This window comes from Macrobrachium rosenbergii, chromosome 4, assembly GCF_040412425.1.
Source record: "Macrobrachium rosenbergii isolate ZJJX-2024 chromosome 4, ASM4041242v1, whole genome shotgun sequence".
Classification (NCBI taxonomy): domain Eukaryota; kingdom Metazoa; phylum Arthropoda; class Malacostraca; order Decapoda; family Palaemonidae; genus Macrobrachium; species Macrobrachium rosenbergii.
Genome location: NC_089744.1, coordinates 80,958,365 through 80,977,790, shown reverse-complemented (window position 1 = coordinate 80,977,790; position 19,426 = coordinate 80,958,365). Strand labels below are relative to the sequence as shown.

At 40.6% G+C, this 19,426-nt stretch overlaps 1 protein-coding gene across 2 annotated transcripts in view; it reads right to left on the bottom strand.

Annotated features, from left to right (window-relative positions):
- The window catches only part of eIF3i (eukaryotic translation initiation factor 3 subunit i), a 50,339-nt gene that overhangs the window by 2,239 nt on the left and 28,674 nt on the right, over positions 1-19,426 (bottom strand). Inside the window, exons 2-3 of one of the 2 annotated variants that reach the window (XM_067100146.1) lie at positions 18,693-18,981; positions 16,927-17,066 (exon numbers count right to left, since the gene is read on the bottom strand). In XM_067100146.1, coding sequence (XP_066956247.1) covers positions 16,927-17,066; positions 18,693-18,777 — 225 coding nt within the window. In that variant the 5' untranslated portion in view covers positions 18,778-18,981. Of the gene's footprint in view, positions 1-16,926; positions 17,067-18,692; positions 18,994-19,426 lie in introns of both variants that reach the window. The other variant, XM_067100153.1, reaches the window with a different exon arrangement.

Below are 19,426 nucleotides of genomic sequence, written 5' to 3'. Positions count from 1 at the left end.
CATTTTTCGACCATTTTGGTCGAGTCAAAGTTGACCGTAGGTTGAAATTTTGGCACATCGTGATTTGTATGAAAATATTTCCAAACTGATACAAGCTACAACCATGTTATTTTTTATTGTATTCTACATGAAATTGCACACATTTTCATATATAAAACACTATGTAACAGCTATTAGAAAAACGGTGCAAACATTACGCCAGTGACGAAAGATTTTCTGAGATTTTCGGCTGAGTTACCGCGCGGAATAGAAAATTTTTTTCAAAAATTCATCATAAAAAGGTCGCTGCCCCTTTGGCTACCGGGGTCCAAGAGACGACCCGGTCCTCTTAAAATAAATTAGCTATTTGCGGAGGGTTTACTGAAGACGTTGCGACCTTCCGTCTCGTTCTCGAACCTGTGAACATCGTCCCGGAGCAATTAGTAGGTGCGGGAATAAGTGAGACAAACTTTTTCCGCTTAGCTCTCCTCCTTTTTTTGCTTTTTTCCTTTAGGGGATTCGTTAGATCCTCATCCCTTTTGGACGGTTCCTGGTCTACCGTCCCTAAGGTGAAATCAGTCAAAGAAAGACCTTTTTAAAACCCAGAAGACCCGCTCCGGGGCCCCCTCGAGGACGTCACGGATCTCTAGTCCGGTGCCGTCTACGAGTTAGGCCTCGTCTTCTGGAAAGGGACACAGCCCAAGCAGAGTAAGGCGGTTACCCCTCCTTCCTTTGTTGCAGACTCTTTTGCGGGTCTCCTTATAAGGAGCTCGACATGAGGGTCATTGACAAACTATCAAAACTATCTAACCAGCTATCTGCCTCATGGGTCCGTGCTTTCCCTTTCCCAGGAGCTTAAATCCCAGAGGGATTAATCTCAGGATTCATTAGCAGCGGATCACCTGCAAAATCCTGCTCCGTTCGAATCCTACTCCGTTCCAGACACCTCCACCCTTTTCCCCTTCAGTCTGGGAACCCCTTGGCGCCTAACCCTTTATGCTTCCCAGCATGAAGGTACCCTTCTATCGTGGGTGTGGGCACACGGAGGTTGGTGGAACTGCATTTCTTCCCTTCCGATCTGGTATCCCCTTATCCGGGTTTTGCCAGACTGACAGAAGGGGCATGGAATCTATCTGACAAGATCCCTAAGTGAAACCCTCATCTTCCCTAGGGACTGGGCACAATCGTCTCTGTTGAGAATTCTAGAGGAGTGGCTGGCGGAGAATTTCAAGCTCACGCCAGCTAAAGGGATCTTTACTGTGTTCTCTTTGAGAAACCTGCTTCCTACCCCTTGTGCTCCGAATGTAGCCCCTCTTATCAACAGGCTTGTTTCGGAAGTAAACCACTGACACATCTCCAGGAGACAGATCCCACAGATACGTTCACAGTGAATCTTCTAACCCCGGACTACGCTTCTAATTTATTCAGCGTACAGCTCCCTAAGCTTCCGGAGTTGTTCCCGGAAGCTGAAACAAGGTGTAAGGACAGGCTTGCCAGGTCCTTGAACTCTTTGACTTTAACGGAAGCAATGTCTGTGGTATATAATGGCGGTTCGTTGTTTCGGGTCCTGATAAAATCCCTCTTGTCAGGTTTTCTGCAGGACCTGTTTAATTTCATCTGTCCGGTTGGACAGCTGAAAACACATCTTTCGGCAGCCACGTTCCGCCATGAGCCAAATAGGCTTATGAACAGTTTCACCTGGGGAATTAATCTTTTCCCCAGGTGGGCGTTGTTGCGGTCTGTCCGGGGCTACTAAAGTTAATCAGAGCCTCCGTTCTCGTTGGGGTCTACCCTACAAGTGGAAACAATCTGAACTTGCCGGGCCCTATCCCAAGTCCGGCAAGAAGTTCATGTAGTTCAAGCGGCCCCTGCTCAGGCAGTGGTGCAGGCTCTTCAGGTTCCTGCCCCTGGACAACCGTCAGCCTCTCACTCCCAGCCTCCACCTCAATGTGTGCTGGTTCAGCCAGCACATCAGCCCCTAGTGGCTCCTCCATATGCCTCCGCCTGGGTTTTCACTGCTTCATACGAAAAACCAAGGAAAGAATTTTCACTAGGCATTCTACCAGAGGCACTGAGCCTCGGGGTTATCACAGGGGCAGGGAAGCATCCTGCTCCTCTCCGAGAAATTGGTAAGGCAAAGGCTCCAGGGGAGGCAGGCAAGCCTCCTCCCAGTGGTATTTCTCAGGTGGGCGGGAGGCTGTACCGTTTTCGGGGCCAGTGGAACTTCAGTCCCTGGGCCCAGAGTATAGTTATCAAAGGCCTGGGGTGGAGCTGGACTGTTTGTCCCCCTCCCCCAATCAGGTTCTGTCAGTTACCCTCCAGGGCTCTGGAGGACTTTGTGAAAGGTCTGTTAAGGAAACAGGCAATAAAAAGCGAGACACTTGTCAGGCAGACTTTTTCAGTCTGCCAAAGAAGTTCCCTTCCGCTGGAGAATAATTCCAGACTTGTCCCGTTTATATTCCTCATTCAATGCGGCAAGTCTCGGATGCTTACAGTCTTGTAGGTTCGGATCCTACTGCACCGTGGAGCCGTAACCACCTCTATGGGCCTTTCCGACGCTTCCTATCACGTCTTAGTTGCAGGAAGGTTCTCCCCCTTCTTGGGATTCAGGCTCGGGGGGCAGACGTACCCCTTCAGGATCATGTCCTCCTCAATGTAGCCCCCAGAATCTTCGCCAGTTTGAACAATACCGTAGTTCAACAGCTCCGGTATTAGAAGATTATGCTAGCCGCATATCTAGTCGCCTGGCTCATTTGGGCATCCAGCGTCGAGGATTGCCGGAGAGTGCCGGCCATTGTAATCGGTTTTCTGGTCTCTGGGCTTCCAAGTCCACAGGAAGGAATCCCACCTGATTCAGGAGGGTAGCCTTCAGTGGTTGTGAATCCAGTGGAAGCGGAAAGAGATAGCAAGGGTAACCAGGCATTTCATCAAAACAAGCGTACCTCTCCGCGTGCCCAAGAAAAGGTCTTGGGCTCTCTTCAGTTTGCTTCAGTGACGGTTCTCCTTCTGAAGTCAAAGCTGGAGTTTATAACGGGGTATGGCGGAGTCAGGGACGTGTCTCCCTGATTCCTCCTATTTGAACAAGGGCCTCCGCCTTGGGCAACAGTCAAGAGCTTATCGAAGTCAGTTCCTCTTCAGCTTCCCCCTCCGGCCTCAGTATTCCACACCGTCACCTCTCTGAGCGGGTGGGGTGGATATTTTTGGCTCCATGAAGTACATGGAACTTAGTTGGCGCATTCCGGCAGTTCCATATCAATGCTTTGGGGGCTGTGGCAGTCTTCCTGCCCTTGGGAAAACTTCTTCCTCCCAGAGGTTTCATTTAAGGCTGGTTCTGAACAAAACAGCAGTAGTGCGCTGCATAAATAAAGGGTTATGGTTCAATCTTCTCCATAGCAAACAGACACAAGTGGCATCTGTCTGCCACCGTTCTCGTAGGAGTCCAAAAGGTCGCTGCAGTTTCCCTATCCAGGGCGTCCCCTGGTGTCGGAATGGTCCTTAGACAGAGCGTCATTCAGGTAGTTTTGCGATCTATTTCCGGACCTAGGAGTAGGTCTGTTTGCAAACTGCAATTCAGCCACAAACTATCTTGTTGTGTGGCCCCCCAACCTGGACCCTCTAGCTCTCTCCACGGTCACAGTGTCGTTAGGTTGGAACGGGTGGAAGTTAGTTTATCTGTTCCCCCCGGTGAACCTGTTATTTAAAGTCCTTCACAAGTTCAGAACATTCAAGGGTTGAGTAGGTCTAGTAACTCCCAACGGGCCAGAAGCCAGTTGGTTTCCACTCCTTCTGGGGTTGAAACCTTGGTGCTCCAAATCTGCCACCCAAAACTGCCACGAGTGGTATAAACTCAGCCTGTGTCAGCCTCCTCAAAGTTCTGGTGCCCTGGCTTTGTGGTCTTTGTGAAATTTACAGTTTAGGGGGAAACTGGTATTGGTCCTGTTATTACTGTCTTCCTGGAATCAGACAAGGGATTCTACTCTGCTGCAGTATGGTTCTGCAGTTAAGTAACTGGCACTCTTCATATAGTTTCTGAAGCTACAGTAATGACGCAGCCGCATCAGCCTCGAGGAAAGTGTTTTGTGCGGTTTTTGAAATCAGCCTCACAGGCCCTTAACTTTCAACCCTAAGGCCTGTGTTCGTCTGAGACCAGTACTCCGTCCACATTCGGTTTCCTGGTCTTTGAGTAATGTATCGGAGTTAGCTTCGGTAACCAACAATCATCTTGTTCTTACCTTTCCTTTGGGGAAGACCCAAATTTTAATCAGCTTAGCTTCTAGTGCTGGTATTCCTGTACTGTCTGCCCTGTCTAGCGGAACCAACCATATTGGTTTCCCCACATCAGGGGTAGTGTTGCTGGATTCTCACCCTAACTTTCTAGCTAAAGTTGAAGGTCCTCATTTTGGGTGGTCACCTTGGAAAGTACTCCCCTTTCCCAAGGTCTGTCTCTGTGCCCAGTTTATTCCTTACAGGCTTATTTTGACAGGACCTCTCAATTTTTGTCAGGCCCTCTCTTTATTAGAAAAGGAGGGCGGGGGGGTACTGTCATTGTGTCTCCTATTAGGCAGCAAGTTTTGTATTTTCTTAAACAAGCCTATTCAGGTTCAATTCCAAAGCTCATGATATTAGAGCAGTGGCCACTTACATTAATTATTTTCATTAGATGAATTTCAGGAACCTTACCAAATGTTCAGGGTGGAATTCTCCCCTAGTTTTCAAACGTCACTGTTTGAAATCTTTAGAAGCTCTTAAATTCTCTACGGTGGCGGCAGGGAACGTTGTCCCTCTCTCTGGTTCCCTTTCTGATTCTTAGTCACTTTCCCCTTCACTGCCTCAGTTATTCCCTTACAAGCAGTTCATTGTATTTAATAGCATAAGAATGATATTTATTTCTCTGTTATTATTTCACCAATCGGTGACACGGGACCCGATCCAGAAAAAGGATTTTGACAAAGGAAAAATCTATTTCTGGGAGGGGCCCATGTCACCCGGTGACCCACCCTGTTTTTCATTCTCTCCCTCCCATGGTAAACATCATTCTGGTGGGGTGGGTGGGGGGATAGGCCAGGAGGTTGGTAACCCAAAGCAGCGACCAGGGTGGGACAGCACTCCCGGGCACCCAGAGATCCTCATTTGTCCCTCGCTATGTGAGCTGTGTTGCACAATAAGAGCGAGAGAAAAGGGGAGGAAGGGCAAAAACCTCTACAGCCAGGAGAGAGCAAAGAAAGGTAAATGGAGTGTGAACAGGAGTGGGGAGAGCACTCCCGGTCACCTCTAGGCCCTAGGTGGGGTGCCAACCGATAAGGTCAGACACTCAATACCGAGGGACAAACCAATCAATGCAGAGGAGAGGATGTAGGCTACAGCACCAAAATAAGGATAAAGTGCTCTCAAGCCTTGGTAAGTTAACAAACCTTGAAAACGAACCAAGGGAGAGAGAACAAAAGGGATTGGGCAAAATGGGGAGGAAGGGGTTTCTCGATACAATAAATTATAGTTGGTAAGCAACCCAAAGAAGGATTGAACTAGGATAGGCTACGCAGGTAAACCCCCGCTAAGCCAGCTTAACCTATCAGGAACATTAGCTTAAGTGAAAAGCCGAAACAGGGAGAGGGTGGACGTAGGCTATATATCCAAGCCAAAACCAAACAAAGGGAAGCACCAGACATGAAACTCATATGTACAGATCGAGATCGCAGACATGAAACTCATACGTACAGATCGAGATCGCCCCCCCTAAACCTTTTTTCCCCGAAGGGAAAAAATGCTATAGCCTAACCCCTAGGCTAACCTAACTGAGGCGATGCAAAGGAAGGAAGCCTAGGAGAGGGATAAAAGCTAACTAACCAACCCAAACATAAATGGATAATATAACAGATAATTACTATAAGGTACATGTAGGAGGATAGCCAGGCCCAACACGACAAGAACGTGAAGGGAAATGGCCGACCTCCAGTTATATAAAAGTACCCAAAATAATCAACAAAATTCAAAAGCATCCAAGCACAAGGTCAAACGTAAAGAGAATAATCTTAAATGTACCAATGAAAATCATGTTCCCATAAGCTTAGAGAAGTGAGAGTCTTAAATAAGGTATAATAAAGCCATAATAATAATAATTTTAATAGGCCCGGGGGGAACCACGTAGCCTAAACAGCAAGACCGCACTTGACCAGCAAGGGAACACAAAATTCACAAAATTCACTAAATTGCAAAAACAAAGCAAATAACTGCAACAGTACCAATGAAAATAAGATTCCCAGAAGCTAAGAGAAGTGAGGGACAAAATTAAGGCATGATGTAGAAATTATAAGAAGCGAATAGGCCCGAGGGGGAAGCTCTTAGCCTAAACGCCAAACTTCACTTCTCGTAGCAAAGGGGCACAGAACAAACATAAAAATAATCAAACCCACTAAATTAGGAATCACAAATTGGGAATACATCCCAAACAAGAAAAATTACAAATAAATTACACAAAACAAACATGCCGACCCAAGACCAAGAGAGGTCATGAGATTTCTGAGAGGAGATCGAGGCGGGCGTTATAAATCCTTTAATTATTAAACTAAAGGGAAATAAGGAGCCTCAATCGCCTATAAAACAACAAAACACTGGTACTCAAGTTTGGTGAAGAAAACCTTGCGAGGATGCCATAATAGCGCAAAAGGCACAAAATAAGGAGCACAACGAAATTACGTGCGACAGCGCGTGCTAAAAATGGAATGCGACTAGCATTGCCTTGTGTACAGTCCGCGAGTAGTGCATGGGTTTGTATCGGCACCTCTCGTTGGGACTTTTGACATTGGGAATCTTTATAGGGCAGGGTCCAGTGATTGTGACAATCTCACCCTTTACCATACACTTCTCCATTTCTTGGAGCTCGCTCTGGGGGTAGTAACCCCAGCTTTACATTTAGCTTTTCTCTGGTACCTAGCAACGGAATTACCTAGAAATAAGTGCTGAATGGACTATTTCACCGGGTGACACGGGACCCCGATCCAGAAATCGAAATATTGTGCTAGAGACTTCCAATCTGTTGCAAAATGAAGGTAAATGATTGAATATTACTAGAATGTAAGAGTTATAGCTTACAATTGCGTTTTTCGACCATTTCGGTCAAGTCAAAGTTGACCGAAGGTTGAAATTTTGGCACTTATCGTGATTTATATGAAAATATTTCAAAACTGATAAAAGCTACAACCATGGGTTGTTTTTTGTTGTATTTTACATGAAATTGCACACATTTTCATACATGAAACTTTATGTAACGGCTAATATAAAACGGTGCAAAAATTGCGACAAAATGATGAAAGAATTTCTGAAATTTTCAGCCAAGTTACACAATGTGGACGCAAAGGAAAAAGTTTTTCAAAAATTCACCATAAATCGAAATATTGTGCTAGAGACTTCCAATTTGTTGCAAAATGAAGGTAAATGATTGAATATTACTAGAATGTAAGAGTTTTAGCTTACAATTGCGTTTTTTCGACCATTTCAGTCGACCATCAAAGTTGACCAAGGTTGAAATTTTTGTAGTCGACGTGCGGTACATCCACTCGGCACCCGACAGACAATTTTAGTCGACATACGATACGTCCAGTCGGCATTTAACGGTTAACTTGAAATTCAAGCTTCTAAAAAATATGCTGCTCTTTAATCTGCAAAAACTTCAAAGATATCATTGCATTACAAGAAACACTCCTCTGGCCTCATGGCCTTGCCAGTTGCGATTCAGTGCATGAAGGCTTCAGCTTTCTCGGCCTCATTAATGAAAGTTACAGATCATGTAGTAGCCGGTTGCCCGAAAGGGGGCCTCTCTTTCCTGTGGCACAAATCGTTAGACAATTTGGTGAATGTGTTGACCTATAGGAGTGATACATTGCTGGGGCTTCAAGTGACAATAGGGGACTCTAAGATCCTAATAATTAATGTTTATATGCCCTGGAAAAGAACAACAGTTATGATTAATACGCCATGATACTAGGTGAGGTACACAGCATTATTCGCAATTCTACTGCTCATCATATTTGTATAACTTGGGGCCTTAATTCTCACCGCGCAAAACAATTTTATAACGAACTTACTCACTTCTGTCAAAATCACGCTCTCCAAATTAGCAATGTAATGCTTCTCCCTCCCTCCTCCTATACACAATTACAACCTCTTGGCTGCACCACTGCATCACATCCCCACAACTTCATGATTCTATTGTGACCTGCAACTTTCGCTATGATCCTGCAATGGGCTATGATCACATTCCCTTACAAGTGTCATTCAGTACCCCATCCCTCCCTACCGTGAACCCCCTAACTGATCGCCCACCAGCTGTTAACTGGGATTTCAAAAACCAACAGAAAACCAGATCCTTTAGGGAAACCAGGCTGCGGTCAATAGTTTAACCAGCAGACACCTTACTGTGCACGAACCCAAAATGCAGAAATGACCATCACAGGAGAGATCTGAAAGAATTCTATTCAAATATATTTTCCATTATGCTTGCCCCAGCAAGGATAACTTTAGATCTCATCAAGGCAACTCTCGTAATATACCTGGATGGAATGACTTGGTTAAAGAAGTATATACACATTCACAAGAAATGTTTTTACTGTGGAGGCAAAATGGTAGCCCTAGGGAAGGATATTTTGCACTGCTAATGAGGCAGGCGAGAGCGCAGTTCAAACTTGCCCTTTAGCATTGCAACTTGAATGAAAAGCAGCCAAGAGCTGATGCAATGTCTAGAAAATTAGAATCTGGTGATTACCCTTGTCTATGGAAAGACATTCAATCCCTAAATCCTAAAACTAAAAAGCTATCACAGAGAGTAGGAGATGCCGTCGGTGACAAGGTTATTGCAAGAATGTGGGGCGATCACTTCAGCACTACCCTGAATTGCATAAACAATCAAGACTCCCGATGGGAAGTAGATAACCTCCTTATTGATATTCAGTTTCATTTCGCCGATCGTATAACGCCAAGTAACATCAGCAATGCCATAAACAACCTACCTAATAATACATCGCCCGGCTGCGATGGTCTACCTGCTGAAGCTTTCAAATTCTGCCATCCGATAATTTACATTTTGCTGGCTGCTCTATTCAGTGCATGCATAATTCACCAGTTTCTCCCAGACTACATACTCTTAGTTCACTTAATACCATTAGAGTAATAAAAAACATGCTAAAGGATGCAGCTGACCTGGCAATTACTGTATCACCCAATTGCAATTACTGCAATTGCATCAAAGATACTCAAGTCTGTTTTCCTAGTGAGACTTCTCCCCTTTCTACACACTACTGACAACCAGTTCAGCTTTAAAGCAAACCACTCAACCGACACCTGCATCTACATCCTGAAAGAATTGCTGAACTATTACCTATCATCAACCTCTCCTGTTTTCCTATGTTTTGTAGATGTGACAAAAGCATTTGACAGAGTAAATTACCTGAAGCTCTTCCTAAAAGATGCACAAACGAGGCACACCTCTATATCTAATTGGCATTTTATGTTGTTGGTTCTCCACACAGCAATTCTGTGTCAAATGGGTTAACGTACAGTCATACACCTTTGGCTCCCCAAACGGGCTCCGGCAAGGGGGCATTCTCTCTCCATACCTGTTTAATACATACACAGATGCCCTGAATGTAAAACTGAACTCACTCCCAGTCGGATGCACTATCAACGAAACAACCTCTGTTACTCTGACAATATGGTTCCGCTTTCCCCATCAGTGCCAGGTCTCAGTTCTTCATTGGAGGGGTGGGTAGTGCTTTTGGCTAGCACGTTGTTGGCCCAGAGTTTGACTCTCCGACCAGCCAATGAAGAATTAGAGGAATTTATTTCTGGTGATAGAAATTCATTTCTCGTCATAATGTGGTTCGGATTCCACAATAACCTGTAGGTCCCATTGCTAGGTAACCAGTTGGTTCTTAGCCACGTAAAAATAAATCTAATCCTTCGGGCCAGCCCTAGGAGAGCTGTTAACCAGCTCAGTGGTCTGGTTAAACTAAGATATACTTAGTGTAAGGCTCAAGTGACTCATTGACACCTGCCACCAATATGAAAAGCAGGAATTTGATATCCTATATAACGAAACCAAGACCCAGTGTATGCCGCTGCTCCAGGGATCGCTTAAGCATATTGTAGGACCACAAATTTTCTTCTGAAATCATCGTCTGGATTCGTGCATAAATTTCCGTATTTGAGCCACATTATCACAGATGACTTAAAAGATATGGCAGACATAGAACAGAGGCATCGTAAACTATGTGCAACTGGCAACATGATTGCAAGGAAGTTTGCCTTCTGTCACTGAGAAACGAAACTGCTGCTATTCCACTCATGCTATACCCGAGAGACCATGAGACATATCGTTGTTCACAATGACACTCTGAGACGCCTCAAAACACTCCTCGCTATCACTCTGCCATGCATATGTTCATAGAAAACCTCCTGGATGATTTGAAAATCATTGTGAGGCGAACAATGTCCAGTCTGATCACCCAACTAAGAAACAGCAGCAATTCGCTCATACAAAGCATCCTAAGCAGTGAGGCAAGAAGAAGATCTAAATTGTGGGAAAGAGAGGATAATGAGGCATCTGTTCCTTAAACATCTTATTCTCTATTTTTGCAATTATGAAGTGTCATCTCAAGAATCTGTCATTATTATTATTATTATTATTAATGTTGTTGTTATTATTATTATTATTATTAATCATATTTCTATGTTTCTTGTTATTATTGGTGTTTTTCCTTTTTTAGTATTAATGTGAATAATATCATTGCAGAGTTTTGCAATTTTCAATTTTTGTATATAGCCTTCTGGACCTGACTTTTGTAACTACCTAAGGTCCCTAGCTGGAAATTGTCTGCAATCTATATTTTTCTGTATTTTTCTTTTATTTTTAACCCTTTCCTACCCAATTGACGTCATATTACGCAATAACCCCCTACCCCCCTTCTTGTCTGACTGACGTAATTGAGCGTAAAATTTACCGACATTTTTCGTGACGTGTGGTAGGGGTAAATTTTTTTATTTTCGGACAGTTGGTGGTTTCCATAGGGTAAAGCATACCTTGGACCGTGTAACTCAGGCATCGATCGCCAGGCAAGCAGTGCCTATACTGCGCATGCGCCAATTCCTGGCATAGTAAATTTCCCACAATGAAATCAGCTGATCCTACCCACGTTTCTCTCTCTCGTATCTTACATTTTTTTATAAAATGTAGGATTACATTATTGGAAACACTCTGTTTGGTATCCTCTATTTTCTATAAATTTTTAGTTCCTCTACTGTGCATGCGCAAAATCCACGGCGTAGTGAAATTCTCACAATGACATCAGCTGATCGCACCCACGCAGGCCTGGCAGGCCACACTTCTGTCAGAGACCATGCGTGACGAGGCTGGGTAAACACGTGTGGCTGTTTACATAAAGCGGCGTCAATCGAGAACAGTTTCAACATGCTTTCGCAAAGTTTTTTGCGGTAAAACTAGCGGAAATTTGTTAGTGCATCACATAGAGACGTCTGGATTTTAGGCAGGGCTCTGAATCTCATTTTTCATTATCATATATATCGATATTTAGAGAATTTTTGTTGGCTTTCTCATAAAAATAATTCATTCACCCAACTGTTATAGCTTTTGAGCTACTGAACGATAATGTTGACAACGGTAACATTTTTTTTCGTTTCGAACAGCTTATAACGTCAAAAAATGAAACTGTTGCTCTTACCAAAGCCATTTTTCTTGACTCTCACTTTATTCCTCAACCTTTCCTCTACATTTTTGTATATTTACAAAGTGATTTCTGTGAAAAATCCGAGGTAGAGCTCTTCAAAAAAATGTCTAGCGATAATTCTCACGTATGCCTGGCGGGCGCTCTGTTTCTTACCCACTTTTCTATCAATTTTTCACCAACTGGGCTGATTCGTTTTTCATTATTTTATATGTCGATATTTAGAGAATTTTCTTGGCTTTCTCATAAAAAAATAATTCATTCGCCTAACTGTTATAGTTTTTGAGCTACGAACAATAATGTTGACAACGGTAACTTTTTTTTTCGTTTCGATCAATTTATAACGTCAAAATGAAACTGTTGCCGTTACCAAAGCCATTTTCTTGGCTTTCCTTTATTCTTCAACTTTTCCTCTACTTTTTCGTATATTTACAAAGTAATTTCTATGAAAAATAACCGAGATAGGGCTCTTCAAAAAAATTTCTAGCGATAATTCTCACCATACGCCGGGCAGAGCGCTCTGTTTCTCACCCTCTTTTCTATCAATTTTTTCACCAACTGGACTTATTCGTTTTCCATTTTTTATATGTCAATATTTAGGGAATTTTATTGGCTTTCTCATAAAAATTATTCATTCGCCTAACTGTTATAGCTTTTGAGCTACGAACGATAATGTTGACAACGGTAACATTTTTTTTTCGTTTCAATCAAATTATAACGTCAAAAATGAAACTGTTACCTGTACCAAAGCCATTTTTCTTGACTCTCACTTTATTCTTCATCTTTTCCTCTACATTTTCGTATATTTACAAAGTAATTTCTATGAAAAATAACCGAGATAGGGCTCTTCAAAAAAACTTTTTTCTAGCGATAATTCTCACCATACGCCGGGCAAATCGCTCTGTTTCTTACCCTCTTTTCTATAAATTGTTTCACCAACTGGACTTATTCGTTTTTCATTGTTTTATATATCAATATTTAGAGAATTTTATTGGCTTTCTCATAAAAAATAATGCATTCGCCTAACTGTTATAGCTTTTGAGCTACGAACGATAATGTTGACTACGGTAACATTTTTTTTCGTTTCAATCAATTTATAACGTCAAAATGAAACTGTTGCCGTTACCAAAGCCATTTTTCTTGGCTCTCACTTTATTCTACATCTTTTCCTCTACATTTTCGTATATTTACAAAGTAATCTCTATGAAAAATAACCGAGATAGGGCTCTTCAAAAAAAACTTTTTTCTAGCGACAATTCTCACCCATACGTTTTATATGTCAAATCGCTCTGTTTCTTACCTTCTTTTCTATAAATTTTTCACCAACTGGACTTATCCGTTTTTCATTGTTTTATATATCAATATTTAGAAATTTTGTTGGCTTTCTCATAAAAAATAATGCATTCGCCTAACTGTTATAGCTTTTGAGCTACTTAACAATAATGTTGACAACGGTAACATTTTTTTTCGTTTCAATCAATTTATAACGTCAAAATGAAACTGTTGCCGTTACAAAAATTTCTTTTTTCTTGACTCTCACATTATTCTTCAACTTTTCCTCTACATTTTCGTATATTTACAAAGTAATTTCTATGAAAAATAACCGAGATAGGGCTCTTCAAAAAATCTTTTTCTAGCGATAATTCTCACCATACAGATGGCAGAGCGCTCTGTTTCTTGCCCTTTTTCTATCAATTTTTCACCAACTGGACTTATTCGTTTTCCATTCTTTTATATGTCGATATTTAGAGAATTTTATTGGCTTTCTCATAAAAAATAATTCATTCTCCTGACATTCATATTTTTTGTTACTGAACGAAAATATGAAAATAAGTAAAGATTTTTTTTTAGAAAATAACTCACATTTTTTGTATTTAGAGGGCTGGGACTCTTATTCTGACTATTCCACCATAAAATATAAACATTTAGAAAAAAAGGACAGCAAAATGAACGTTGTTGGCATAAAATTTCTATTTTTGCTGAATTTTCGAAATAATTATTTTTTCGCACTGTCGAAGCTTCACTTATACCAGACACATCGGGGCTCATGTGCCCTCAGTGATGTGATAACTATGCAGATATGAAAGGGTTAATATATTTTTTTACTATTACCCTCCATATAATTACCTTCATTATCATTATTATGAATTCTTTTTTTTCTATTTCTTCAGCAACTGTGTAGATACCGTCGATTACTATTTTTATCATGTTATCCTATGTATCTAGATTTTGTGTATTGTATTTGTATATTCAATGTATATGGCCCTGAGCTGCAATAAAGGGTATTATTGTCATTATTATTAGAAAGCAGTAACAGGTGTAAAAGGAAATACAGAAAGAAGAGACCACTTATTAAATAAAGAAAAAATGAACACTGGAAGAATCATCTCTCGAGACTGACTGGAAAGTTCAATCTCTACCCAATATCATGATAATAAGCAGGGGAAAAAATTACTCCTGAAACCTCATATATGGCTGGCACATAAGGATGAAAAACCAGAGATTGATAAGGTCCTGCACTAAACACACACTAAGAAAACTGGAGAATCCTCCCTTCCCATATTGGTGGGTAGGCAACTATCTACCATGGAAACCAATTATAAAATAATGGGTCCAGAAATAATATATTTCCCAAAACCAGCTGAAAAAATTACTCAACAATGTACAGTAGTGCTTATTCCATTCTAGTTACATCAACAACTTTTTGTTAATTACAATATACAGTAAACCCCTATATTCTACCCATTACTCACAGAAAATCTGCCCATTTGTGGTATCTTTCACTGAGAAATATTCACTAATTGCTGTATTTTCATATTTTCATGACTAAATGCACTTTTTGTTATGAAACTATTAAAATACTCAGGGATAAGCATTTTTAGAGTTTTTTTTATGTTTTATCTATCAAAACAGGCAGTTCTAAGTGTTTTTAGAAGGGTTTTTAGAAGTATTTGTGGGTTTAGCTATTCGCCACAAGTTCTCCCCATCCCCCTATATGGGGGTTTACTGTACCATCCATATCTTTTGTTAAAACTTGATTGAATACCAAGACAAATGGAGTTCATTGTGAAGAACATGATCATCATGGCCAAGCACTAAAAATAAACTGCACTTATATGAGGGGTCACAAGCAAGCTTGTAGACGACACCAGAGTCAACCCTACAAACCTTGAACATTCCATGCGCAGTGAGCAAATGAGAATGGAAATACAAATGCAAAGCCTTCTTTGACTTCCTCCAGACTACTACTACTACTTTCTATGGGAGGAAAAAGAGGCAGAGGACAATTACAAAGAAGAGGAAGAAGAGATTGACACTGAGGTATGGGAAGAAACATACTATTAATTCATTATACACCATTACCATTATCTGGCTTCACATCTCACTCTTTACGACAGCCAAGTACACAGTCAAGGCAGGTACAAGATCTGGAGTACCACCAATGGGAAAAACCACATGGGCTTCTCCTACAATAACAACAGCAAAAGGGGGGGGGCCATGGGTTGACCTCCTTAGTAAGAACAGCAGGAATAGCAACAGAAGTATCACCAAACCCCTTAGCCAAAGTATGTGGTCCATGAACACAAAAATGAGGGGTCACCCAGAATGCCCAACGTTGGCCAGACTGATTATTCAAAACTCTGTCAACATGTTGAACTGAATATAGAATTTAAGCCAAAGACCGAGCACTGGGACCTATGAGGTCATTCAGCGCTGAAAGGGAAATTGACAGTACAGGGTTTGAAAGGTGTAACAAAAAGAAAACATTGCAGCTACATTATGAATCAATTGTTAGGAGAGGGTGGAAAGGAAGATGGAAGAGAATATGAAAGGAGGTACAGTAAAAGGAAAGAAAGGGGTTGCAGCTAGGGGCCAAAGGCATGCTGCAAAGAACCTTAAGTAATGCCTGCAGTGTACTGCACGAGGTGCACTGATGGCACTACCCCTTTACAGGGCATAGCGGAAAGGCCAGAAAAGTTCTGCACTATCACAGGGAAATGGTTTGCATTCTCATAGGAACAATATATACTGGGCATATGTAAGACATACATCTAGCAGAAGCAAATGCCATGGTGACAGGCAGTGTACTGTACTCTAGTCTAATACAGTATTCAATGTATATTTTTGTGCACAATAAACTAACATATACTTTAAGTTTCCACTGACCACTGACATGGATAATATTAAACCTAAGACAAGTCAGTTCACGATTATAATGAAATTACAGTATTAACTTTTACATCATCACTTGTGCATTCATCTTGTAGGTGCACTATCTATATAAGAATATATTCCTTTTTCTTGTATACAGTGGCATTTATCTCTAAATATACCAAAATAAAAAGAAATTTGTATTTTTCCTAACATACGAATCTATGCTTTCATATATCGAGTAATCTGCGCTTACCTATCTTCGGCTGTTATTGAATTGTCTCTGAAACATCTTTATTTACCGTTTCAGACTAGATTACTGAAGTTGTAAATATACTAAAAAGAAAAGAAACCTAACTTTTGTAAGGGTATGTAATAAACAAATTTGCCTTGATGCATGACTTAAAATTGCAAATTCCAACAGACTATACATTACTAGTTTTATCACAAAAACAACTTTACAGCGCTTTTCATTCTTCCATATGAAAGCACAGATTGTTTCATAACACTCATCACTTCACAATCTTGTAATTCATCAGCAGTCTATCCCAAGATTTCTCTCTAGGTTCCAAAGTGACTAATTAGGCCACAGTGTGTCTGATATTGAAAACTTCAGCACTCTTGCTCCCTGAATTTTGTAATTACTAGGCTCATTTTCATCTTAATTATAATTCTGATGAAAAGTTAGGTCCTAGATTTGCTGTTCTACCCATAATGCAATCTGTTCTTAGTTTCAATCACATGGGGTTGGCAAATAAACTATGCTCCAATGTTGATTAACTTGCTGATTTTCATCGAACATGTCTAGGTTTGCTAAATACATAGTGCACATGATCTGAGGCAGTGATATTTCATTCATTTTCCAATTTCCCTCTATAGATGGTCAATGTTAACAACAAAAATTACATATCTGAATACACCAACATACATTATTTGAATTGCTTTACAAGATGTCTTCTGGACTCCCCAGAATTAAGTCCAACTTCAACCTATTTTCTTATATACTGCATTTAAAGTTAATTAACCAGTTACACACAAAATCAACCAATGTATGTATACATACCTTCTTACCAGTACGCATGTCCCATTTGATTACACAACCATCTTCATGACCTGTCACCACAAACTCATCTAGAGGACCCCATAACACAGACAATGCTTTTGAATTGCTGGGTGTCACCTGCGTTCTCATGATAGGAGTTCCTGCAAAAAAAAAAAAATTAAATAAATAAAATTAAAAGATGGCCAATGGTGCAAACAGTATCACCTTCACAAAGTAAAAACTGGCCTCCTACAGATTAACATAAGTTATGAGACTATAAAAAGCTTTATTTAGTCTTACAGTATTAACTTTTGCATAAAATTCCTAAACATTATTAAGCATATAAAATAACTCCATCAACTCCACTGAGTACACAATGAAGTCAAAGAAAGTACATGATTCATTCTTAAATGATGTTGAACACTGGAGCAAGAAAAATAAAACTGAGTTGAGTAGCAATGTATAAAAATATCAGAAGCTACAGGCAATAGTATACAAACAGAAGGTATTACACATGGAGTCTGAAGGAACACTTCCTAGCCCACTACACTGACTTGCACTATGCTCAGCAGCCCACTACACTGACTTCCACTAACCTTGGACTTTTTTTCAAAATTCACTACAATGAAAATACTAATACATCACACACAAACATATTCACTTTAAAAAATCACAAAGCACAATATTTCCAACAAACTCAATCTTACAACTATATTATGAAATATCAAAATGCTCAAGTATCTAAAGACATCAGAGTTGGGTACCTTGCCACTGCTAAAAGCTGACTGACAATCTAAGCTAGTAATTAATTGAATTGAATATAGAATTTAGGCCAAAGGCCAAGCACTGGGACCTATGAGGTCATTCAGCGCTGAAAGGAAAAATTGACAGTAAAAGTTTGAAAGTTATAACAGGAAGAAAACCTCATAGTTGCACTATGAATCAATTGTTAGGAGAGGGTGGAAAGTAAGATGGAAGAAAGAGAATGTGAAAGGAGGTACAGTAAAAGGAACGAAAGGGGTTGCAGGTAGGGGCCGAAGGCAAGCTACAAAGAACCTTAAGTAATGCCTACAGTGCACTGCATGAGGTGCACTGTTGGCACTACACCCTTCCGGGGTCTAAGCCAGTAGTGCACAGTAATGTACTGTACTCTATGAAACAATATAGCATTACGTAAAATCAAAAATAATAATTAATGTACAGCCTACACATATAAAAGTATTAGAGCATTATATTATATTATAAGAGTGTTACAGGCTCCCCTTGGGACCAGAGCTGGAAGACAAGACCTACTTAGATAAGTGCTATGAGAAAAGAAGGCTTGAGATGAGTAGAGAAGTGTGGTAGTGAAAGCAGAGAAAGACATGAGTGGCAGAATTTCCCAAGGGAGCTTCACATTGTAGCACTGGAGACAATAATGATGATTAAACTTGTACTGTGCATCTACACAGAAGTGGTACCAGTGCTGTACACATTACTGTATTGGTATGGCTTAGGAGTAGGACCACTGGCAAGTGGTGAAAACTGCAGCTGAATTATCACATCTGGCCTAGTTACAGCTTTGTCAATACCCGAAACAATAACTGAGAGAAGTCAGATGTAGGTCCTTCAATAAGAGCTACATATCTGGGTATGAACACTGACATGGAATAAAAACTTGACATACTTAGAACAGGGATATGATGCTATCTTTCTCAGTTAAACACCATGCTGCTTGAAAGATTTGCCTGTCAATAATTTTTAAAAATTTATCTTTTAGCAACACTCAAAGTTTACATTATACTAACCATCAGTGTCGTTTGCCTCTCGGCAATCAATAATCACTAATTCCGAGTTCTGTCCCATCATCTTATCAGTGGTATAGGCAATCATAGTACCAGAATAAGAAAAGTTCACTCCTCTGACAGAAGTCTTTTGCTCAAGACAAGCCAGTGATGTACCAGTTTCCACATCCCATATCCTAAAAGATAAAAAATAACTTTAATTAATATTTTAAACAAAAATAATACAATTTCGTATTGTCATTATCACCATTCATATTTTTCAATAAGCAAATTTTTACATTTTCCATCCAGTCTGAGTCATCATCTACACCCTGTTCAATGATTTTCTGGGCTTTCCCACTGACCCCTCCAGCCACTATTCCCTCTCATCACATGCCATACCATCTCAAATTCTGGGATTTAGTTTTTTTTTGTGAGATACCTCTCAAAAATTTCACTGGCAGTCCAGCCATAATAAGTCTTAAACCTTCCATAATCAGACTCAAAACCTGTTTCATTATCTCTCACCTCCAATATCCCTGTTGCAAAGTGGTAAAGAAAATTTTTTACTGTTTTTATTTACTAGAAGTCTTGGTTTTTTTTTTACTGGTATCAATACCTGCTTTACTCTCTTCCAAATTTGTTCTTACACATCCAAGGCACAGAAAACTTCTGCTCCATGCATACTGTAATCCTAAGCATCTTTTGAACTCCACCTGCCACATTCAATATACAGTACACTATACCATATAGGGTAT